At 40.2% G+C, this 26,498-nt stretch overlaps 1 protein-coding gene across 1 annotated transcript; it reads left to right on the forward strand.

The window, feature by feature from the left end:
- The first annotated feature begins 1,213 nt into the window (after positions 1-1,213).
- Positions 1,214-26,498, forward strand: pck2 (phosphoenolpyruvate carboxykinase 2 (mitochondrial)). The gene is made up of 11 exons (XM_056364784.1): positions 1,214-1,573; positions 5,088-5,300; positions 15,289-15,473; positions 16,852-16,922; positions 17,086-17,221; positions 17,323-17,510; positions 19,234-19,396; positions 19,482-19,697; positions 22,465-22,602; positions 24,455-24,550; positions 24,779-26,498. Exons 1-11 carry the CDS (start codon positions 1,542-1,544, stop codon positions 25,246-25,248), a joined length of 1,908 nt encoding a protein of 635 aa, XP_056220759.1. The 5' UTR covers positions 1,214-1,541; the 3' UTR covers positions 25,249-26,498.

Below are 26,498 nucleotides of genomic sequence, written 5' to 3' on the forward strand. Positions count from 1 at the left end.
GTCTGTGTTATCCATGTGCACTGAGAGTCTCTTTGGTTGACTATCAGAGACCATGAGATAGGAGGGCTATCTCTCAGTATCTCCTATCTACAGTACAGTCTCCTGTCCAACTCCCACCCCTTTACTTCCCCTCTCTCTGAGTGTATATATATATGTGTGTGTGTGTGTGTGTATGTGTGTGTGTGTGTGTGTGTGTGTGTGTGTGTGTGTGTGTGTGTGTGTGTGTGTGTGTGTGTGTGTGTGTGTGTGTGTGTGTGTGTGTGTAAGAGACCCCTCCCCCAGTTACCAGAGGGAAACATTAACAGGAAATTCACTATTTAAAAAACAGATGCAGACAGACTTGATTGCTCTGTACTTTTAGAGGGTAACTCCTCCTTCTGGCTCAACTCTGAAACTCCAGCTATTTCACTCAAGCAAAATGCTTATCAGTTATCAGTGTTGTAAAAGTGATCATTACAACAATATTCTCCTGGAATAATAGAACTATAAACCCTCAGTGGGTAGCACTCCAGGCTCCGCCCTAATCCAAACGCAATGCTAACCCTGACACAAAGAGGGAACTGTTGGAAATTTGAGCTCCAATAGTCAAAAATTATGACAGTCTCTAATTAAATATTTTGTTGGCTTTTTCAAGTTTTGATTCTTGAACATTGCCTTTTGTTGTTATATAGAGTAGACTGAGCGAAGCCATTTCACTTGCACTCTGCCTCTTGAAACCTTTGTTTTATTATCTCATTAAGTTCCTTGGGATGGTTTACTTTGGTAACTTTATTGAAAACAATAATAAAATAATATTAAATAATAAAGTCAAATACAGTAACATAAATACATCCACGAGAAAGGAAGGGTTATAATTGGTGAAATGATACATTAGACAAATCAACATTAAACACAATGCAGAGAGCCCTTTACTTTTCAGCACAGTTAAGGGCCAAACCACCGATTTTTATAAATTATGTTTAGGGTATTTGTCATGAGGAACACAGCTCAGCTTGTGAAAACAGCTGTCTTTTGAAATTGAAATTTCTAAGGATGTCACCAGGGTCATCTCAGATTGGCCTAAAACACCTAAACTTAGGTTAAATAAATTATTATATTGTTGTATAAATTAGTTAACAGAAATGGCATTTTTTCATGCTCTCATCCAGCTGTATTCGGAGGGGCTCATGTGACACCCGGTTTGATCAGTGTGCTCGTGTTTCCGGGTTGTGTCTCCACGCTGGTTTTCGGTGCAGCGACTGTGAAACTTGCATCAGCCGGTAACTCAGTTGTTTGAAGGAGTGGACGCAACATTATGGACAGAAACTACTAATTAGGCTGCATGTTAGAGACGTTTGAAAGCAGGAACAAGCAGTGGACTCTGTTATCTGTGGTCAGCAGCATCCAGGTGTTTCGGTGTGACCAAAGTGCAAGGTCTCGTCTCAGCGCAGATATGAGCTGTGAGCGGCTCTGACACGGCTCTTCACTTCACCTCCTCACATCACCTGCATTAGCCTTTTACACGGCTAGTTTGTATAAGACAATTTTACTCTGCAACTAAGATGTCGAGTCTTTTATTGGGAGCCATCCGGAGGTCAGTAACTGTGGCTTTTTGTGTCCTCGCTTGAATTTAAATTGTGTTTTAGCTTCATGGGCTCAGGCTGACTAAACCTCATTTATCACGGCTAGTCAATGACACTAAGCTGCCCAGACGGTGTTTATGCTTCAGCTAAATGTTTTTTGCTATATATGAATGAATGCCAATTCTTTAGCCTGTCTTTAGAAATTTTTTTGAAAATGTTTTGTGGACAACTTCGTGCCCTGCCCGTTTAATATACACCATTTTGCGATCTTTTTCTTTTTTTAACCACTGAAGAGGAAACAGTTTATCAGGCCCAGGGGGATTAATACACACAGTTACATCCATTTTGACCATTAGTTAACTAAAAAGTGAAAACACGCACTGCATAGGATAGGTAGCCTGCATTCATTCCATCATTCAGCCAATATGAAATTATTATCAAAGTCAGACATTTGAAGTTTTGTTTTGAGGAGTTACTTTAGATTCTTCATTGTATGTCAGCTGCTGCTGTTTGCAGGCAGAAACTGGTCAGACTTGATGTCGGAGACCTCAGATCCCTGAACATAGACATGTACAGTAAACGTCCATATATCAAACATGTCAAAGTAGTAGGTAGTATTTTTAAGAGGAGTCATTCCCCCAGCACCCCTTTGTGATGACACACACTATGTGCTTTTATCTTCTCATTAAAAATGCATGAGAGTGGCACCATGGCAGGACATGTGTCTGTCAGGAGGCCCCTGCTCCTGTGCACTGTTTGTATTTCTGCTTGAGAGGTTGTTAATGACTGGACTCATCACTCCTCTGTTTGCCTGAATGTCCCTGAGCATGTTCCGTGTGTTTTTCCCCGTGTACTTACCGTACTGTGTGTGTGAGGCTAATATATGCAGCACGTGTTCATGTTCTAGTCTGTGCTCCATGTGTTGACTCTGCCCTAAGGAGAGGCTATTGACCAGGATCCATCAGGGTGGTTAAGGGGGAGTGTAGGCGTGTGTGCCTGTGGTGTATGATGATTGGCTTGCTGATTTGGAGGTGTGTTTGGAGGAAAACTTGTTCAACTGGAGGCAAGAGACAGTTAGGGGTATGGATACCAGATCAGGTTTATTTGTTTCCTCTGTTCTGTTCTGGATAATGTCCCTTAGATCATAGTTAACCTCCTTAACAACAGAGGCAAGGTTATGTTAAATTTGTCAAATTGAGGAATGCCTGTGCTCATCAGGTATGGGGGATGGGGTGAGGAATGGGGAAGCAGAGACAAAGGCATGAGGGGATGAATGGCTGCAGGGAAACTGGGAGCAAAGTTCATCAGAGTCTGCTCAGGATTTCTAAAAGATTCAGCTTTTTTTAGTGCAAAGCAGAAAGAATAGAGGCTGATCCACTCTCCTGCTTCTCCCTTCATCTTTTGTCTCAAGTCAGCCACTGTCTGAGATTCAGTCAGCAAATGAACATACCGTTAGCTTCTGTTAAATAAAACATTCAAATTCAATCGAGCTCATCTCCTTTCCTAATCCAAATCACACTACATATAATGTTCAGCACCACCCAAATGGTTATAGTAATTGGTGGCATAACAGGGTGGTTGATTGCAAGCATAGGTAATTGATTTAGTGTGAGGAAGAAAGAGACTAAAGGACCATAGAGCTAATTTAAGCAGACTGGTTCATTTAATATCCCAGATCAGACAAACTGCCTTTTATTTTTTGGGGCTAAAGGTCATTCTGGGCAACTGTGATACAGAAACACTAATGTTCCCTTAGTTCCCCTTCAGCTATTTATTCATGTATTTGTTCAGATTTTAGTGAAAAAGTCTAAAGACCTGAAAACCTGTCCTGTTTCTTTTACGGAGAAGATAAATATTTAAATGGAGCATGGTTAATGGGTGCAGAGACTATTTCTCTAGCACTATCATGTGGTTGACATTTGTTTTGATTAAAATATATCAGCAACTATTGGATAGATTGGAATGAAATTAGGTTCAGACCTCCATATTTCCCTCAGGATTATCTGTAACAACTTTGGTGACCCTCTTCATCTAGAACCATAATCAGTCCAACATTTTAATTTGTCCAGTACCTATTTTTATGTACAAATACCTGCAGAACAAATTTTTCACAACTTGTTCACTGCTTAATATTAGTGATGCTAACATGCTAAACTCTGATGGTGAACATGGTACCTAAGCTACAGCCATCCACAAACTGTGGTAGGGAAATCCAAATTATTGCCAAGATTACAAAATTCAACAGACATTAAATAATGTCAAATTCAGCTCCCAGTCTGTCTGTCACTATGTGTTGAGTCAGCTTTTGTTGCACAACTGGAGTCTGTTCATGATTAATCACTCCTACATCAATGGTTACACACCTGGTGTGGCACAGGTCAACTATTCTGCTGGCATTAAACTGTCCTCAGCTCTTTGCCCTATCACTGTCTAGTTACATGTTCTCTTCTTTGAGCATGCCTGCTGCTTGTGCCCTTTGTATGAGCCGACCAGATACGTGTGTATGCATGAATAGAAGTATGTACGTCTGTGTGTGTGTGTGTGTGTGTGTGTGTGTGTATATATATATATTTGCCTTTATCACAGTGACAGTGATGAGAGACATGAAAGTTGGGGAGAGAGTGAGAGGGGATGACATGCAGCAAAGGGCTACGGGTTGGACTTGGAACTGGGCCTCTGCAATAAGAACTAAATGGTAGGCTGTCTACCAGGTGAGCCACCGGGGCACCCCAGGACCTCTGCATTCTTGTTGTTGAAACAACAGCCAAAGCAGAGTGTGATTTGTATTTGCAGTCAAATTAGCCACAGATTTTTTTTTTTTAAGTATATTTCTTTGGGCTTTTGTGCCTTTATTGGACAGGATAGTAGAGAGACAGGAAATGGGGAGGCAGAGAGAAGGGGAATGACATGCAACAAGGGCCGTCCGATTCGATACTCGAACCGGGGCCAACTGCAGTGAGGCCTCTACACATGGGGCACCTGCTTAGACCACTACGCCACATGACGCCCCCACTGATTTTTGACTGGAGAGAGAAAGTGGGTCAATTTATGGTTGAAACTAGTTTGAGAGCAGTCTTGCTAAAATGTGGATTTGCAGTTGTCTCTCATTTGAGGATAAAGAATACATCTTTTATATTTTTCTGAAGAGGTCATCTTGAGTAATCCACACTGTAAACAGACAGACAAAAAAAATAAGAACATACACTGTTCTGTTTTTTCCATTGTTAGGCCATTGCTAGTGACAGGCTGGAGACACACACACATACATTATGCTTGTGTTTTAACAGCTTGCACAGCAGCAGCCCTCTCAGTGGTTTGTATTTGTGAATATCATGCTACTAACAAACAATAGGCCAGCCCCTGCATGTCTCTGTATGTGGAAAAGTCAGGGTGAGGGTCTCAGGTTGCACTAACAACTACCCCACAAATGAACTCCACACAATGGAAGAGGGGTACTGTAGCTACTACAGCCCCTCTAATCTCTAATAATGAGTCAAAAGAATAACAGATTACTTTCTTTTACAGACAGGGTGGTGTTGGGGCAGGTGTCAGGATTCGGTCACTGGCCTCAATCCCCTCGCTGCCCCCAGCAGTGACTGAGTTTGTGAAGGGAGCCATGGAGGAGTGTAAGCCCGCTGGTGTACATGTGGTCACGGGAACGCCAGAGGAAACAGCCAACATCCTGGCAGGTCTGGAGAAGGAAGGGATGGTCAAGAAGCTTCCCAAATATGACAACTGGTAAGGACTAGGCATACGTATACTTGCATACATAAATGCATTCAGTGCTGTATTGCTTTATTTTATTCTACTGTATTCATGTTTAATTGTGTGCCTGCAATGCAATAGCATTGAAGGCATATATTATTATTCTGCATGGTTATTATGTGCCTGCAATGCAAAAGCATTAAAGGCATATATTATTATTCTGCATACTTATTATTGTGTCTGCAATACAATAGCATTGAATGCATATATTATTCTGCATACTTATTAGTGTGCTGTATGCTGCAGCATTCACACTATTGTTGTTCAAATCTTTATTAGTGCCACGGGTGCTCAGCTCCGAGGCATCTCTTAATATTATTCCTCATACATATTATTCTTCCGCCAAATTTTGGCGCGTAACTCGTCCCACAGCTTTGAGAAAACCCCAGTAATATATACATCAAAATGTGCGTCTGACTTTTGGTGTTAAAATTCCAATTTTTCCCAACGTTATTCCCAAAATACTGGGAATAATAATGCATTAGGAATGCATTGGAATTTAAAAAAAAAACCTGCGCGTAGAAATGTGATTCAAACTGTAAAACGGAGGAAAACTTCTGCTCTCTCCAAAACACCAAACTGTTTTTACATGTAAACTTTTCAAACTATGAGCACTCAAAGGAGTGGAAATCACTTTTTCTTCAAAGTTAGAGTGACAGTGTCAATTGGCTAGAGTGCGTGAAGCAGTAAAAAATAACCTTTATTTTTATTTTTAACTCGAGCTCACGGCCAAACCGTAAAAAGGAGACAAATAATTGTTTCTCAAAATGTAGACATTGTTGTTGGGATTCATAAAATGTAACTTTGACAGGCAGGGTCTGCACAAAATTTAAACGAGGGTGCTGAGTCCGGCAGCAATACCTGTCTCACTCTCATTGAACCCTAATGTAATCGTCTTTTTTTTTCAAAAGAATCTCACTCTGTCTTCGCACTGAGCTTACTCACTCATTTTAAGGAATATCTGAATAAAATAGAGACTGTAAGAAAACTTCTGGCTTCAGTGTCTCTCACGGTGTTTTTGGTTTTTGAAAAGAAGTAACAGTTTTCTCATAATTTGCAATTGTTTGAAGCCATGTAGAGCCAAATTCTGGGCAGATTTTCACATTGCCATGGCAATGGCAGCTCCTGACCTGACCTCTGACAGCCAAGGGCTGCGTGATGTCATCGCTACAGTGACACAGAGAAGATTTTTTACCCTAACCCTAACCCTATCCCGGCAGTAGCCCCTGTGACACTCAAAATTTCCCTGGAATTTTCTAGTTTCAGTTTGTTATTCTAACAGACAAGCAGAGAGGCACACAGACAGATAAACAGGCAGACAGACACAGACAGGTAGACACACATGCCTGTCTGTCTGGATAGACACACACACACACATACACACACACAGAGAAAGCTATTTACAAGTTAGTACTCATAGAGCGAGATGACAGTTCAGACTAGACAGAACAACAGTAAATACAGCAGCAGACATATTGAATTTAATCTCCTACATACTTTGTGCTACATAAACTGTTCAACTATCAAAATGTTCAGCTTCTTCAAGAGGTGTATCGTATGATGTTCAAATGCTTCAAAACTTCAACGTCTTTGAAATTCAACTACTTAAGCATATTTTCAGCTACAGACTTTGTCCGAACTTTAAACCTTTCACAACACTTCCAGTTATTATGCATTTATTTAGCTTATTGATATCTTCAATTAAAGTGTATACTGTTTAGGATGCAGTTCATCTTTCATCAACATTACTTCTTCACATTTTAAAAGGCATTTTATTCCTACTTCCACCTTTGGCAGTAAGTAATTTGGCTTTCAACTATTTCAACAACATGTTAAATCCACAGATTTTGCAGTTTATGGACTTCAGCTCCTCCAGTTTAACATTTTGGCATCAAATTTTTCAAAGCATTGTCAGGAATCTCTTTCAGGTGTGACATTAGGTTTTGGCCATTTAGCTTTCAACTAACATGCTTTCCTGTTTTTCACATTTTTTATTTTTTTCTACAGTTTTGTGCTGTTTGTTACACTTTCCAAAAAAAACGTAGGTCTTTTTCAACCATTTTTTCACCCAATTGGACACCCCCACCTTATGGTTCTGATAGGAGTTACCGTTTTTTCACAAAAAGCAGGCGTTTGAGAGGCTCGCCGAGCCCAAATCACACCCAGATCTGTGTCAGCTCTGTGTCTTCCAGCTAGACACAGGTGTTCGAACCAGCTTGTTAAGAGACTCTTTGATCTCTGTGATGTTTACAAACACAGCCACACACCTACACACACACACACACACACACACACACACACACACACACACACACACACACAGGGAGAAAGCTGTTAACAAGTTAGTGCTCATGGAGAAAAATTACAGTTCAGACTGGTACAGCAGCAGACATATTGACTTTACTTTGAGCTACAGGAACTGGTCAACTATCATAGTAGCTCTCCCTTGGACTGCAATACAAATTCAGTAGGTCTCAGGTCTCAGCAGGTGCCACTAAAGCAGTATCTGGGCACACACACACCACCACCATCACCACCGCCACTCCCACTACCCCATTTTTATCACTTAAGGTAGGCTAAATAACAGAAACACCTCTGTATAATGTACTATACACTACATCCTCCAAAGTGATCAATTGAATCAAAAACTGTCTAAAATTATTTTAACAATAAATTGACAACTGAGTATATTAGTAATTATCATGTGTATGCTCAGCCTCCAAAGTTCCGTATTGAAATTTTGGTGCGTAACTAGTTCCGCAGCTTTGAGAAAACCCAGACAATATGTATATCAATGCTCAATCGGGAATGGTGTGCTATGACTTTTCTTACATTTAAACTTATACTAGTTCTACTCCAGCACTCAGAGCTCTGTGCTCCCTTTAGCGACTTTCACTAACTCAGCACTTGTTTACATTCTGTTCAGATATGCTAGTTACTTTAGCTTAGCAGTTAGCACTAGCTTCTCTCTCTCTCCCTCTCTTGTTCGCTCGGTGACCTACTGATGTCTTTTCACTAATAGTAGTGAACTCGTTCACATGTTGACGTGCTGACATCAGTGTGGTGTCCCATCTCAGTTTCTCTTACTGGTAGAGTATATTGCTGCTCTGTCTGAAAACAGTTAATATTGCTGATTTCTTTATTGCTGCTATAAGTTTCAAATGATGCGCTGGCAACAAGTGGCAGCAAGTCCGCATAGCTTGTCTTTTTTTGCAATATATTTGTATATATTAGTATATTTTTTGTTGATTTATGTTTTTTTTTCGTCTGACGATGGAGAAAGTAAAGTACACAAAGGAAAATTCCTGACTTTAAAGTTTACCATAAGTGTGATGAACTGGAGGCACTTCTGAAGAACCAACGAGCATCTCGTGAGTGTAGTCTCATGTGTTTCACGGAGACCTGGTTAAACGACAACACTCCCAACAGTTGTGTGGATTTATCTGGCTTCACTGCAGTATGAGCAGACAGAGACGCCAGAGCAAGTGGGAAGAATAAAGGTGGAGGACTGGTTCTGCTTGTGAACAATAGATGGTTCAACCCCGGTCATATCACAGTGAAGGAGAAGATCTGCTGTTGGGATATTGAACTGTTGGCAGTTGGTCTATGACCGTACTATGTACCAAGAGAGTTCTCACAGATCGTCGCCATTGTTGTTTTCATTCAACCACGACCAGAGCCTGCAATCACATTTGATGTCATTCACGAGACTGTTGCGAGGGGTCAGACCGACCACCCAGATGCAGTCATTGCAATATCGAGCAGTTTGAACCATATCACTCTCACCTCTCACTTGACTGGCTTTACTCAGTATGTTGACTGTCCCACAAGGGAAAATAAGACACTTGATCTGTTGTATGCAAACGTCAAGGAGGCCTACACTGCTTCAGCTCTACCACCACGTGGCAGATCAGATCGTAATCTGGTTTTTCTTCAGCCTTCCTACAAACCCTGTGTACTGAGGCAGGCTGCAATCACCCGCTCATTCAGGAACTGGACCCTGGAGGACAGTGAGTCTCTAAAAGACAGTTTTGAGTGCACAGATTGGAATGTCCTGTTGGAGTCACAGGAAAATGATTAAAGCAAGGACCCTGACCTTGATAGAATGGTTGAATGTACCACGGATATTAAGTTCTGTATGGACACTGTAATACCAGCAAAGACTGTACACTGCTTTCCAAACAACAAACCCTGGATCACCAGTAACATCAAGACCCTTCTCAACCAGAAAAAGGAGGCCTTCAGGGATGGAGACATGGAGAAGTTCAGGTGTGTGCAACATGAGCTGAAGAGGAGATTAAAGAAGGTGAAGGAGGACTACAAAAGAAAGTAGAGAGGAAGCTGCAGCACAACAACACCAGAGATGTGTGGAAGGGGATGAGGACCATCACTGGGTATAAAGAGAAGAACAGCCAGGCAACATCAGGTGATGTGGACAAGGCCAATGAATTCAACCTGTTCTACAACAGGTTTGACACAGCCTTACCTGTTCTCTCTCCCACTGCTTCAGCTGTAGCTTCTCCTACGGCATCTCCGTCACAACCTGACACTGCAGCCGCAACTCCCTCCACACTGGGGTCAAGTCTCCTGTCCTTTACAGCAGACAAGGTGAGGGCGATGCTCGAGAGGCTACGCCCTGGAAAGGCAACAGGCCCGGATGGTGTGTGTCCAAGGCTGTTAAAGGACTGTGCAGCCCAGTTGGCTGAGCCTCTCCAGAGGATCTTTAACTTAAGCCTTCAAACAGGGAGGGTCCTGGTACTGTGGAAAACATCATGTCTTGTTCCGGTACCTAAAGTAGGACGACCGGCTGAGATAAATGATTACAGATAGATGGCCCTCACATCACACATCATGAAGACCCTGGAGTGGCTTTTTCTCCACCTTTTGAAGCAACAGGTTGAACATGCACTTGACCCTCTACAGTTCGCCTACAAAGAACATATTGGAGTGGATGATGCCGTCCTTTACATGCTCCACCAGGCCCATTCTTAATTGGATGAGCCAGGTAGTTACATGAGGATTATTTTCTTTGATTTCTCAAGTGTATTTAACACCATCCAACCGCCCATTGTTAAACATGAGCTGGAAGGTCCCTGCTTCATGTCCTGGATTTTGGATTACCTGACAAAACGACCACAGTACGTCAGGCTGGGTAACCGTGTCTCAGGGACAGTGATGAGCAGCACTGGGGCTCCACAGGGGGACTGTTTACGGTGGACTTTAAATACAACTCTGAGTCCTGAGTCCTGAAATACTTGGACGACACAGCTATTGTGGCGCATATCAGGAATGGGCAGGAAAAGGAGTACAGGGCCTCCAGTGAATGGAGCGACAAGGACAGCCTCCTTCTGAAAACCTCCAAGACCAAGGAGATGGTCATCGACTTTCGGAGGTCTAGGCCCACCCTTCAGCCAGTCAACATTTGTGGGAAGGGCACGGAGGTGTTGCACACTTATAAATACCTAGGTGTGCACCTGGACAGTAAACTGGACTGGTCCATGAACACGGATGCCATCTACCTGGAGAGACAGAGCCAGCTCTTTTTCTACAGGAATCTCAGGTCCTTTGGTTTCTGCAGTGAAATGCTACACATGTTTTATCAGTCAGTGTTGGCCAGTGTACTCTTTTATGCTGCAGTCTGCTGGGGCAGCAGCATGTCAGACATGAACACAAAGAGACTGGACAAGCTGGTAAAACAGGCTGGGTCTGTGCTTGGCTTGAGTGTGGACTCACTCAGGACTTTTGTGGAGAGACGCATGCAATGTAAAATGGAGGCCATCTTGGACAATACCAACCATCCTCTCCACAACATTCTGGCAGGACAGAGAAGCAGCTACAGGTGCAGCAAACGTCATCACTGCGCTGCAGAACAGAGAGGTTGAGGAGATCCTTTGTTCCCACTGCCATCAGGCTATACAACACCTCAGCCAAAGGAAGTGGACTAATGTAATTATTATTGTTTATTTATTAATAACTGTTATTATTATTATTATTATCATCATCATCATCAACAATGAGCTAATGGAGATATGAATTTACCCTCTGAACTGTACTGAACTGAACTACCCATTGTACATTGTATTAAACTTACACTAGTTCTCCTCCAGCACTCAGAGCTCTCTGCTCCCTTTAGCAACTTTCACTAACTCAGCAGTTGCTTACATGCTGTTCAGATCTGCTGGTTACTTTAGCTATGCAGTTAGCACTACCTTCTCTCTCTATCCCTCTCTCTTGCTCGCTCGGTGCGGTGTTGTTGTATCTTCAGTGTAGACGATTATGATATTTACTACATCTTCAGCAATGTCTGCTGTCTTTAGGCACAGCTCCACTTGCTATCTGGACTAAAATTTACTATAATTAATAATGATAATTATTAATGGGATTAGCTCTCATTATTATTGTTATCAGTAGGTGCACTAGAGTTGCTATTACATTACTATTGCTGTTACTGCCATTACTATCAATATTATTAATCTTGCTATAATTGCACGTTCTTGTATTTTCCTCTGTGCTCTCCCTTGCTCTCTCTCTCTCTGTCTATCTCTCCAACCCAACCGGTTGAGGCAGATAACCGCCCACCCTGAGTCCGGTTCTGCTTGAGGTTTCTGCCTCTTAAAAGGATGTCTTTCCTTGCCACTGTCACCTAGTGCTTGCTCTTGGTGGGAATTGTTGGGTCTCTGTAAATATGCTCTATTTGGAAACTGCCTTTGAGATAACTTATGTTGTAAGTTGGTGTTATACAAATAAAAATTTACTTGACTTGAGTAACTGAAGCTAACTGCCATCTCTGAAATTTTTTGTCAAAGTCAGACAAGCTCTTTTAAGTCCCACAATTTCCAACCTTGATTGACAATTTTTATTTAAAACATGTACAGATTTTGGTTAAAAACCATTATTGTGAGGTCACTGCACATGCTGACGTCGATGTGGTGTCCCATCTCCAGTCAGTTTCTTTTACTGGTAGAGTTTATTGCTGCTCTGTCTGAATACAGTTAATGTTGCTGTTTTCTTCATCACAGTGTCTAACTAACTGCTGTACATTCAAACTTCCACTAGTTGTACTCTAGCACTTAGGAGTTCCCTGCTCCTTTTAGCGACTTTCACTAACGCAGCAGTTGTTTACATGCTGTTCAGATCTGCTGATTACTTTAGCTTAGCAGTTAGCACTAGCTTCTCTCCCTCCCTCTCGCTTGCTCGGTGTGGTGTTGTTGTAATTTCAGTGTAGAGGATTGTGATATTTATTACATCTTCAGCGATTTCTGCTGTCTTTAGGCACAGCTCCACTTGCAAAACTGGAGGCAACTGCTCACTCTAACTGCCATCTCTGAAAATTTTCCTTTAAAAAAAGTCAGATAAGCTCTTTTAAATCCCACAATTTCCAACCTTCATTGACAATTTTTTATATAAAAAATGTAGAGTTTTTTTTTGTCCTGTATCACCTAGTTTTGGTCTTATTCTGATATGTTTTACAGTTTTTGAGGAAGTGATGGGAGTGCTCTCCACCTCTCCCATTGACTGCAATACAAATTCAGGAGCAGGTGTTATTCTGATTGGCTAATTAAACTCATTGATTCTCAGCCTTTTAACTCAGGTATGAGAGCAACTCTAAGATAAACCAACACAGTGTATTTGCGTGTACTTGTGTGTGCGTGTTGATGTGTGGTTCTTTGCATGTGTGTACATGTCTTTCTAGAATTGTGAGGACAATTTTGGTTGAAAATCCTTATTGTGAAGTCATTTTGGCCGGTCCTGACAACTTCAAAGGGCTGTTTGAAAAGACACACAAACTCCATCACCATCATATGGATATTAACTGTATAAGTGTCTCAACCTGGTAACACAAGCATTTTGGAGGCTCTATGGCAGACAGTTCTATTGCCACACACAACAATACACACGCACATTGACAGACACACACAAACACCATCTTACTTTTTTGATATTTACCTTCAAAATAAGAGTCTCAACCAGGTAAAAAGAACTCACTGGAGGTTCTGTTGGGCAGCTCTACTGCCACACACTCACTCACTCACTCACTCACTCACTCACTCACATACATATATATACAGTGGAGGAAATAATTATTTGATCCCCTGCTGATTTTTTCTTACAAAGACATGAACAGTCCATAATTTTTATGGTAGGTTTATTTTAACAGAGAGAGACAGAATATCAACAAAAAATCTAGAAAAAAACATTAAATAAAGGTTATAAATTAATTTGTATTTGATCATCTAGCAAAACGTGACTTAGTACTTGGTGGAGAAACCCTTGTTGGCAAGCACAGGTCAGACGTTTCTTGTAGTTGCTCACCAGGTTTGCGCACATCTCAGGAGGGATTTTGGTCCACTCCGCTTTACAGATACTCTCCAAATCCTGAAAGTTTCGAGGCTGTCGCTTAGCAAGTTTCAGCTCCCTCCACAGATTTTCTATGGGATTAAGGTCCAGAGACTGGATAGGCCACTCCAGGATCTTAATGTGCTTCTTCTTGAGCCACTCCTTTGTTGCCTTGGCCGTATGTTTTGGGATGAATGTTTCCACCTCCATTTTTGACAGTGGGTATGGTGTTCTTGGGGTCATATTCAGCATTTTTCTGCCTCCAAACATGGTGAGTCGAGTTGATGCCAAAGAGCTCAATTTTGGTCTCATATGACCACATCACATTCTCCCAAGCCTTCTCTGAATCACTCAGGTGTTCATTGGCAAACTTCAGACGGGCCTGTACATGTGCCTTCTTGAGCAGGGGGACCTTGCGGGCACTGCAGGATCTCAATCCATTATGGTGAAGTGTGTTACCAATGGTTTTTTTGGTGACTGTGGTCCCAGCTCCCGTGAGATCATTAACAAGCTCCTCCTGTGTAATTCTGGGCTGATCCCTCACCTTTTTCAGAATCATCCTTACCCCACGAGGTGAGATCTTGCATGGAGCTCCAGAGCGAGGGCGATTGACTGTTATCTTGTATTTCTTCCATTTTCGAATTATCGCGACAACAGTGGTCTCCTTCTCATCAAACTTCTTGCTGATTCTCTTGTAGCCCATTCCAGCCTTGTGCAGGTCTACAATCTTGTCCCTGACGTCCTTTGACAGCTCTTTGGTCTTGCCCATTAGTGGTGGAGAGGTTTGAATGGAAGAGATTGATTCTGTGACAGGTGTCTTTTATACACATAACGAGTTGAGATTAGGAGTAGGGACTGACTTTCCTAAAGGGACAGCACTAATTTGACTGCCTCATTGGCACAGAACCGGTCTGTGGGGGTCAGAATTCTAGCTGGTTGGTAGGGGATCAAATACTTATTTCACTCAATCAAATACAAATTAATTTATAACCTTTTTATTTAATTTTTTTCTGGATTTTTTGTTGATATTCTGTCTCTCTCTGTTACAATAAACCTACCATAAAGATTATGGACTGTTCATGTCTTTGTAAGTGGGTAAACCTACAAAATCAGCAGGGGGGATCAAATAATTATTTCCTCCACTGTATATGATATAAATGTATATTTGACAGAAACACACAAAGACCATCTCCACAAATTCGATTAACCTACAAAATATAAGTCTTAACATAAGAGGGAATTATTGGCTCTGTTGTACAAAACCTAGCTTTATTGCACATCAGTTTCTGTTGGGGCATGTACATGTGTGTATACATGTCTGGCTATGGTTGTGGGGACAAATTTGGGTTTGAAACCATCAGTGTGAGGTTATTTTGGCCAGTTGTGACAGCTTCAAAAGGCTTTTTGAGGGACACCTGCAGTCACTGAGGTCAGTGTCAGGATGAGTCTCTACGACATGAATGAAACTAAAAGTAACTACCTTTATACAGATTGAAACGAAAGGAGTGAAGTAAACGCACCAAGCAGTAGGCACATTCAAAATTTCTCCAGGAATTTTCGAGTTCTCTTCTACAATTCCATATTTTTCCTGCATCAGGCTCAGATTTTTTTCTGTATTTTGCAGTTGGTTGGCACGTACAGATCCAAAAGACGTGGCTCGGGTGGAGAGCAAGACCGTGATTGTGACCAAGACCCAGAGGGACACCATTCCCATCCCTACTGGTGGGGTGCAGAGCCAGCTGGGAAGCTGGATGTGTGAGTCAGACTGGCATAAAGCCAGAGAGGAGCGTTTCCCTGGCTGCATGGCAGGTATGTTGCTGGATGGAAATTAAATGTTTCTTCCTTGTTGCCAGGAAAAGTGTGTCTTCAACTTCCTTATATTGTAAATGGCTTTGACTTGAAATTTAGTGATTTAATCTGTATAATATTATTAACCAACTATATAAAAAAATTTATGACAATAAAATAGGATGTTTCGTCTCTAAAGAGTAACTTAACACAAGGCTGAAAAGTAGTGTTTCACCTCCAACCTGCCCCAGTATGGGTGTGGTTGGGTTGGGTGTGGTCAAGGAAAGATGAGAAGGAGAATTCATAAGGACTTACGAAAAGACAATCGTGGAGCGGAGAGAATCCGACTGCACTTACTCTAAGCTTTTTCTTAAAATTACCTTTATTTATATCACATAAATACTCCTTTCCTAACCAAAAACTAACCATGCTTTTGACAATTTTTGAACAATTGTCATGAAGTGAAAATTCATTTTAGTGCTTTACACAATCGGAGGGGATTTAGTGAAACAACATTTATGTATACACTATAATATTTTGTTGTGATAATGATATTGTTAACTAGAAATTAAATATATTTGTTCTTCATGATAAATCCTAATTGGATTTGAAATAGAGAAGATAAACAGTATATTACATATTTTTATATATACAGTGTATATATATATATATATATATATATACTGTGTGTGTGTGTATATATATATATATATATATATATATATATTATATATATATATACACACATACACACATACAAACATAAAAAAGGTACTCTCTTGTTTCTACATTTAAGTAGGTCTGCCGATGTGAAACTACAATGTTGCGTTGCTTTAAATGTTGCAGCAGCACAGAATTGTGGGATGGCATTTCCCCTTTCCTTTCTTAAAGGAAGGTCCAGTGTTTCCTATGCTAAAGGAGATAAGATAGGAAGCATTGAAGCTCCTTTCCTTATCATTTAGGGAATTCAACCAGCTCTGATCATGGGTGCAGCTTAGATACTTTTGGGTAATTTCACTCAGTTAGTAACCTTCCTAAGCAAAAAAGCCTTTTCAACCACAACCCCATATACAAATGCAGCAAGGTGAGAGGTAAACGGGTCATCAGGTAGTATTATGTTACTGACAGATGTTTTACCGAATGTTTTTTGACGAATCTGCCACTGAAGTTATGTAAAAAAACAGATGTTTTATACATCATCTGTAACGATGTTTTTGTGGCATATAAAATAACATGGGACAATTACTTGATTTGCACCATAAAAAGCCAAGAAAGCCATGACCTCTCAAGCCAAATATTACCTAATTTTCATCATTTGTCAATACTGAAACAATGCTGCCTAAAATGGAAAAATAAACTACATTCATATGTAATTAATGCTTGTCTTTCCTCTCTATAGGTCGGACCATGTACGTGATTCCCTTCAGTATGGGTCCTGTAGGCTCCAGTCTGAGTAAATATGGCGTCCAGGTAGTGACTGTGCTCCTCTCAACACTTGATAGAAAAGCATGCAACAAAGCAATACACCTGCTGTTTGGAGTTAGCAGTTTCATTTATTGCTGTAATTTATAATATATTCTAGAAAATGACTATATCAAAGTCTCAGGTGATAAACGTTCAGCTCTCCTTCAAGGTGACAGACTCCCCGTACGTCGTGGCCAGTATGGGCATCATGACGCGTATGGGGACACCTGTCTTGAAGAAACTGGCTGAAGGAGCAGAGTTTGTCCGCTGTCAGCACTCTTTGGGACGACCTTTACCTCTCAGAGGTACAGATTTCAACAGCAGGAAACAAGTTATATTACTGCTTTGTGCAAACATTTTTATAAATTCCCTTTCTTCTTTTTTCCCTTTTACTATTCCTCTCCAGCCCCTCTGCTCAACTCATGGCCCTGTAACCCAGACAAGGTGCTGATATCTCACCTGCCGGACAGTAGGCAGATCCTGTCCTTTGGCAGTGGCTATGGAGGAAATTCTCTCCTTGGGAAAAAGTGCTTCGCCCTCCGCATTGCCTCCCGCATTGCCAAGGACGAGGGCTGGCTGGCAGAGCACATGCTTGTGAGAATGAAGGATGTCATGTTGTGACTGTAGCCTGGGTTGAGAAACTGACTCTGGGATAGTGAAGTTGAGCACTCACACTCTGCAAAAATAAATAGTTAACCTTCAGTGTAAAACATTGCTGTCTTAAGCAGACCCTAATGTCTGACACTCAAATCAGTACTGTCGAAAAGCAATTTTTTTCCGTCCTGCTGTAAGGAATTGAAAGAAAATGTAATCAGAAGTTTTCTGATCCTGTAATTTTTCACAGTTATGTTGGTAAAAATATAACCGTCATACCTGACTAGTACATACCGTCCATATTAACGACAATTTATATGATAATAAAATAACTCATTGGCTCCTTATGAAGTAAATTATGGAAATAAATGTGAAAATGAACTTCATGGTCCTATTGAAAAGTATTGTATCTAATAGCCAACAATCTTTCAAATATTAAGATAAATACTTGGATGGGATTTCAGTTTTGATCATACAGTTGAAGTCAGATGTTTACATACTCTTAGGTTGAAGTCATTAAAGCTAATATTTAACCACTGCTCAGATTTCATGTTATCAAACTATAGTTTTGGCACATGTGTAAGGGCATGTATGACATGAGTAATTTTTCCAACCATTGTTTCCAGATTCCACATTGTTTCACTTTTAATTCACAATATTACAATTCCAGTGTATACACACATACACACAAAATTCCAACGTATTATGGCATGGCTTTAAAAGCTTCTGATAGGCTAATTTGTGTTAATTACCTGTGGAAGTATTTTAAGACATACCTTCAAACTCAGCGCCTCTTTGACATCATTAGAAATTCAAAAGAAATCAGCCAACTACTTGAAAAAAATTGTGGACCCCCACAAGTCTGATTTTTCGTTCTGAGCAATTTCCACACACCTAAAGGTTCCACGTTCATCTATACAAACAATAGTACACAAGTATAAACACCATGAGACTATGTAGCTGTCATAACATTCAGGGAGGAGACGTATTCTCTCTCCTAGAGATGAACTTACAATAACCCACAAAACCTGACTCAATTCCATCAGTTCTGTCAAGAGGAATGGATCAAAATTCAGCACCTTAGTGTGAGAACCAGTGTAAAGCTATCTTAATTTAAAGGCAATGCTACCAAATACTAACAAAGTATATGTAAAATTCTGACACCCTGGGAAGGTGATGAAATAAATAATTCTCTACTTTTATTCTGACATCTTAAAATATAGTAGTGATCCTTACCTCTAAAACAGGTAATGTTTATTAGGATTAAATGTCAGGAATTGTGCAAAACTGAATTCACATGTATACGGCTAAAGTGTATGTATGACTTCTACTGTAAATAGATCTTTGGCCTCTCTCCAGTATACAAACATGAATGCATTTCTATTTTCTGATGTACCAAAAGAAATACCTTTAGTATTTTGTGTCAGGTTGAGCTTGTGATGCGAAGGGATCATAGATGGAAATTTATCATCTTCTCTCATCACTCACACATTAATATATTTTGTACATTGTCCCTAGAAATGTAATCAATTAAATAGAAAAGAATATGGCTAGATTTGTATTGTATGTATGTTGCTGTGAAACTGCCTGGCCTTGATGCACTTTCAGTGCCTTGGACTGATGGCTATCAATGAAAGGTCGAGTGATAATTATAGAGCTATACTTGTGATAATTACGATTATTCCTTTTAACATTTTTATTCACCACTCCATCTGCTTCTCAGATCCTGGGTATCACCAACCCTCAGGGAGTGAAGCGTTACATAGCAGCGGCATTCCCCAGTGCCTGTGGTAAAACCAACTTGGCCATGATGAAACCAGCTTTGCCAGGATGGAAAGTTGAGTGTGTGGGAGACGACATAGCATGGATGAAGTTTGACAGCCAAGGTGAGAACGAGGAGCAGAGCTCACGCACAAAGACCCTGTTACTCCATATGTAATGTATACATGTACAACATGTCTGTCTCTGTAGGTAAACTGAGGGCCATCAACCCAGAGAATGGTTTCTTCGGTGTAGCTCCAGGTACCTCAGACAAGACCAACCCATATGCCATGGCCACCATTGCCAAAAACACCATGTTCACTAATGTTGGTGAGACCAGCGATGGGGGAGTGTGGTGGGAAGGACTTGACCCACCTCAAGTCGGCATCACACTCACAGACTGGCATGGCAAAACTTGGAAGCAAGGTAATATCAGCCAGAGGATGTGTTTTTATAGGGACATCAAAGTGTTGTGCTTGTATTTCAGTTATACTGATGTGTTTCCGTTTTTGCCAACAACACCAACATAAAATGTCATAGTGTTGGGCCACCACGTGCTGTCAGAATCGCTGCAATTCTCCTTGGCATCATCTACAAGTCTCTGAACTCTACTGTAGGGATGAACACAATTCTTCCAAAATAATTTCACTCATTTGGTGTTTTGATGATAGTACTGGAGAGCGCTATCTAACACATCAGCCCAAATTCTCTGGGCTGAGATCTGGTGGCTTTGGCCAAGGCTATAGCATATGATTTACATCATTTTCTTACACATCAAACCATTCAGTGACCCCTTGTGTCCTATGGATGGAGTCACTGTCATTCTGGAAGAGCTCACTCCCATCAGGATAGAAATATTTCATCATAGGATAAAGGTAATCACTCAGAATAACTTTTAAGGGGACAAGTGGACTAAAACCATGCCACCAAAATGGCCCACACATCATAATGGAGCCACCAGATCACCTCACTATAGGGGTCAAGCATTCAGGCCTGTACGGTTCTTGGTGTTCGCCACACATACACTCGCCAACTTTAGGAGAATACGGTGAAGGATCTGACTATATTACTTTTTTCACGTCTCTGTAGACTAGTGCCTTTGGTTTTCGCAGCACTGAACTCTCAAATGTGCTTTCATCTTTGTAATGGCTTTATGCACTGCAGGCCTATTATAACATTTTCAGTCACCTGAGGAAGCGTTGCTCTGCTGTATTTCCTTACATATCTCACTAATGCACAAGCAACACTTGATCCAAGGTCATCAGGTAAATCTCTGCTTACAAGGTTCAAATTGTTTACAGCCACCATGGGCATCCGGTCAAGGATGAAGGAAACGCTTGATGTCCCTTTTAAATCTTAAATATTCAGTTCCAACGGTCTTACTTTAGTAAGTGCAATGTGTCAAAGAATCCAGTAGAGGGCACCAAATGAACGCAAATGGTCTTTACAGCACTTTTGCTTACAAATCATTATGAATCCAGTGCAATCTACAGTATTGCATGAAACACTGTTACAAGTCACTCAAATAAACAACTAGCATATTATAATATTTCTATAGTAAAGCTGAAAGATATTTCAGTGACTGTACACTGCATCAGCCACATGGTTCTTAAACACTACTCTGAATGGCATGTAAACTATTAACAGTTTATAAGACCTGTACCATGCAGTGCACCTTTGCAGAAGCATCTGCATTTGTTTTGTTTCTCCATTCATTTGTTCAGGTTTTTCCTTTAATTTATCACCGTCTGTATCTCTCCACCAGTTCTGGTTATTAGACTGCAGACCAAAGACACACAGAAGTGAACTCTACTGGAGAGATGAACACAATTCTTCCAAAAATAATTTCAGTCATTTGGTGTTTTGATGATAGTACTGGAGAGTGCTATCTAACACATCAGCCCAAATTCTCTGGGCTGAGATCTAGTCTCTCATAAAATCATAAAAAGCTTTAAGAATTTTTATGAGCCAGATCTTTGTATCTCAGTATTCCTTTTGTGACAGAACTTTGTTCTGATTGGCTGACAGCTTCACTGACATGTGTTATATGTTCTAATAACTTCAGATCCATTATCTCCTATGGTTTTTTTCTCCAAAAGGCATGCAGATTTGATCTCCTCCTTCTGCCAGCTATTTTTTTTTACATATGGGAACCGACACTAGCAAGATTTCCAGCAAGAAAGCTGTAAAAACAGTTTGGTTAGTTTAGTGTGTTATTGTAAAAGAAGTAATGCCTTTTTATTTTATTTATAACTGAAATACCGATTATGTTTGCACTGCAGCATACAGTATATTGTAGTTTTGTAGTATTGTAGTTGTATTTTACTTGTTTGACAATCTAATAATCTTAATTTTTTTGTAATTGTCTAATGGAGACCAGGATTTGGCCTCCTTGGCATTTTGAGTAACTTTCTTCATGTGGGTTAAGATGTAAAACGTTATGTCAGCTTTTGTTTTCTTCAAAGATGTAAATTCTTTCAAGTGTAATGTCATTCTCGGTTTGGCTGGTTTGAAATAATGAAACAACAGTACATGTGAAAAAAAAATTATTTATAAGGTTGCTCAGTAGTACTATTCACAGACAGCTCAGGACAACAGTATGGTTGTTACTAACTCTGAGCATGAATCACATTTACTAATTCACCCATAGTATGGGGCAGACCATACCTAATTTTACAACAGAATCATTTTGTGAATGGAGTATAATTTTTAATAATACTGTGATACAATAACATCACAACAAAAAACAAACAAAACACCATGATTTAAATTTTCCATGTTACTTATGTAATGGAGCTTTTATTTGTAATGGAGGTGCCTAAAGATCAGACACAGTTTTCACCATGATATACAGATGTTTACAATATTTTTGGCCAAATTACTAGAGCACTCAATAACATTAACATTAACATTGAAGGAAGAACAAAATATTGTTTCCTTTTTGTGAACAGGGTCAATCAAAAAATCCCACACACTTGTTGCAAGTTAGACAACAAATGTTGCAAGTCAGTGTACAGGAGTATTTAAAAAAAAAAACGAAAAGGAAACGATTTTTTAAAAAAAACAAAAAGGAAACGATATTAAAAAAATCAGAAAAAAAAAATTGATTGATAGTTTGGATCCACTCATCCTATTCCTACGCACCTGCCTCACAAATAGATGTGTAAAGTTCTCTCCTGCTTTTTGTAAACAGGAAGCTTGACACCTTGTGCCCACCCCAACTCCCGTTTCTGTGCCCCAGCGGCTCAGTGTCCCATCATTGACCCCCAGTGGGAGAGTGAGGAAGGGGTTCCCATTGACGCCATAATCTTTGGTGGCAGGAGGCCAGAAGGTTGGTGCCAATTTTTATTCACTTTTAATATTGACATTTTTGGCCTTTGGTTATAGTAAGAGTGACACTAGAGATACAGACATGGGGAGAGATAGAGAGGAGGTGGGTAGAGACACCACCAGGCCACTAGGATGCCTTAGCATTCACACAGTTGATAGTTGAGTCTTCTGTGGCGTGAATGACACAGAAATAAATACATTAATTCAACATAACATAAATTAAAATTGCAACCAGGAAATAAGCTGTGCTGAGGTCACAGGAAAAGATTTTAGTGAACTGCATATAAAAATGAGAGTTCAAAATAAAATCAGGTTTTAGGCTTTTTAATTATAGGTTTCAATGAAATAATAAGTGTCTGTAATTCAGAAATATGAATGTTTTTTCAATTACTGAAGAGTACTGAAATTGATTATTGAAGTTGAAGAGATGTAAAGAAGTTGGAATAATCAGATCCTCATTTTCCTTGTAATATCAGGCAATAATACTGAGCAGATTACATCTTCCATGCAGTATTGTCTCGCTCAACCTAATATTAGGAAAAAGGTTTTCATGTCTCTGCACCGGTGACAGCCAGGGCCAGAAATATTATGTTTTCAGGTTGTCTGTCTGTACATACGTCCCATTCTCATGAATACGATATCTCAGTAACACCTGAAGGAAATTTCTTCAAATTTGGCACAAACATTGACTTGGACTCGAGAATAAACTGTTAGAATTTGGTGGTCAAAGGTCACTGTGACCTCACAAAACACGGTTTTGCCCATAACTCACAAAGTCAAGCTAATTATAACACAACGCAAATGTCTAATAGGATAAAATGAAGTGATGACATTTTATATCCAAATGGTCAAAGGTCAACTTGACTGCAACATCATAATGTTCTGCAACACCTCTTGCTATTATTCAATGCTGTAACTAAGAAATGGAAATGGTGGCCATATTTCCTGCAACTTGGCTGGTTGGCAGAGAGGTAAAACACAAGGCCGTAATTCTAGTTTTCTATTATTAAGTGCCTGCAATGCAATAACATTGAAGGCATATATTACTATCCTGCATACATTCGATTTATTAATCTTCTGTAACGAAATTTCAGCGTGTAACTAGTCCCACAGCTTTGAGAAAACCCAGACAATATACAGTATGTACACACATATATTGAAAGAAACACAAACCATCTCCATCTTTGGATATTCACCTAAAAACTAGGCACCAGGCAAGACAAGGTTTTCGGAGGCTCTATGGTAGACAGCTCTGCTATCACACAATACACGCATATTGACAGCAACATAGACAAACACCATCTTACTTTTTACTTATTTAGTCTGTTTGTCTGTATGTAGTCTCAGCCAGGTAAATAGAACTTACTGGAGATTCTGTTGGGCAGCTCTGCCACTACACATGCACACATGCGCACACAAACAGACACACACTCACACATCTATTGACAGAAACACACAAACACCATCTCCACGATTTGGATTAACCTTCAAAATAAGTCTCAACATGGTAAGAGGGAATTATTGGTTCTGTTGTACAAAACCTTATGCAATTTATATTGCCAAACACAAGCACAGACATTTACAGACACATGCCATCTCCATGACATGGATAGACTTTCACATTCAAAATTTCTCCAGGAATTTTCTAGTTTCTATTACAATCGTGACAATCATAATCCTGCCGTGCCTGAACAGATCTCACAGTAACATCATAGCCTCTTAAACAGTTAAACACAGTAAATATATTGTGGATGTTCTGCATCATACAACACAATGCTTGTGTTTTCTATTTAAACATATGCTTGAGTAATTAGAGCAACAACTTTTATTTAACATGATTTTGATGTTGTCAGGAGTCCCTCTGGTCTACGAGTCTTTCAACTGGCAGCACGGGGTCTTTGTTGGAGCTGCAATGAGGTCTGAGGCCACAGCAGCTGCTGAGCATAAGGGTACAGATAAACACCTCTGATATTCTTATGGTTTAAGTTCCTCTAAATGTATTCATACTGATTTACAGCTCTGTTGTGTTTTAGGGTTGATTGTCTTTTGTATGACTTTGTTTTAGAAATTGTGCCATCACTTAAGAGTTGGTTAAGATAATAGGATGATAAGGAAGCTGTAGTAAATTCAAATCAAAATCAAATCAAAATTACAAAGCATTTAATGTTTTCTTTCAGGCAAGGTGATTATGCATGACCCCTTCGCCATGCGGCCATTCTTCGGCTACAACTTTGGCGACTACCTTGCTCACTGGCTGAGCATGGAGAGCCGAAAGGCTCCCACTCATCTGCCCAAGATCTTCCATGTCAACTGGTTCAGAAAGGATGCCACCACCGGCGCCTTCCTCTGGCCTGGCTTTGGTGAAAACGCACGCGTGCTGGAGTGGATCTTCAAGCGTTGCAGCCGGGAGAGGCAGGATGAGGCAGCCAAGAAGAGCATTATTGGCTGGCTGCCAGAAGATGGCGCCATTGATACTAAAGGCTTGAGTGGCAAGGTGGATATGGGTGCCTTGTTTGATGTGCCCAAGCCTTTCTGGCAGAGGGAGACCAAAGAGTTGAGAGCCTACTTCACTCAGCAAGTTGGAGTTGACCTGCCAGCTCAGGTGGAGGCTGAGCTGAAGGCACTTGAGGACAGAGTACACATGTAAATCCCTAGTGAACCCACAACCAAGGCAGTAGTCCCTGATGTCACAGGATCAGATCATTGGGTGGAATCAGAGTCACTGACTGGGTTTATATACACAGAGAATAAAGTTTTGAACTAGGTTAGCTAAGTTATCCTGTTTTGGTTTGATGCATATAAACAAAAATTGAGTTTGGATTAACTGCTTGAGATGCTTGGTTGAGACATTACTGTGGCATAGAAACATCCCGTCTCTTTTTTTTTTTTTTCAACACAGGATATACAGAATAGTGAAATGCCAAAAAAAAAAACATGGCAGGGGCTAGTAAAAAATTATTTAATGGAACCACATTGTCCTACCTCTTTAACGGCAGATTATTGAGATTACAGGTTTGTTGGTGCATAAAAACACAGTTAGTGACTCTTGACTTTCTCTCTTGTCATGTAGGTCAGTTAGGTTTGAACTGTCAGAGATGGAATTGGGGGAGAAGTTAACCTACAATGCAATTGCTACCTGTTGGACACTACTTCACACTAATGCTGCAACAGTGGCAGGCTGTTGCTGGGTTGGTGATAGCAGGGAGATTTGACTCAACGTGAAGGGTAGATTTCTGTGAAATTATCAGACTTAAGAGAGAGAAGCTAATGTCACTCTCTCCATTCACTCAAAAAATCTGTTATGGTACTGGAGCACAATCATCATGGCCTAGTAGTGCCTTTAAGACATTTAACAGTACAGTCCAGGCTGCTAATGTTTATAAGCTGAAGCACAAAGATCTTTCTGACAATGACTAGTTTTTTAATACACTCTGGACTGCCTTGAAAGGCCCTTTATTTTAAATTGAGCTCGATATTATGATATAACCTTTGTTAGAAGTCCATTAACTACTCCAAAACGTAGCAGATTTCAACTGGGCCTGAGGATTACTTTGCATCATTCATCTTGCCACTTTTGTAATGTTTGATTAAAGTTTTTGATTACAGGTGATGTTTACACACAATATGTGAAATTTTGGACCAATAAATGCAACTCAGATCATTAGGCATTTATAGTTGTATGACCAGCTTTTTATTACATTACAATACAATAAATAAATACTTTAAAATGCCTCGTTCATTTTTCAGTGACAGAAAATAAATATATATGTCAGATATGAAATATGTGATACACAATAGATCGGCAAATAAGATTAACACGTTACAAAATAAAGAAAAAATAAAAGTCACAAAATTGAATGACAAACATTTCAAAATTAAATATATTCTTTTACTACA

The sequence above is a fragment of the Seriola aureovittata genome, chromosome 20 (genome assembly GCF_021018895.1).
Source record: "Seriola aureovittata isolate HTS-2021-v1 ecotype China chromosome 20, ASM2101889v1, whole genome shotgun sequence".
NCBI lineage: Eukaryota > Metazoa > Chordata > Actinopteri > Carangiformes > Carangidae > Seriola > Seriola aureovittata.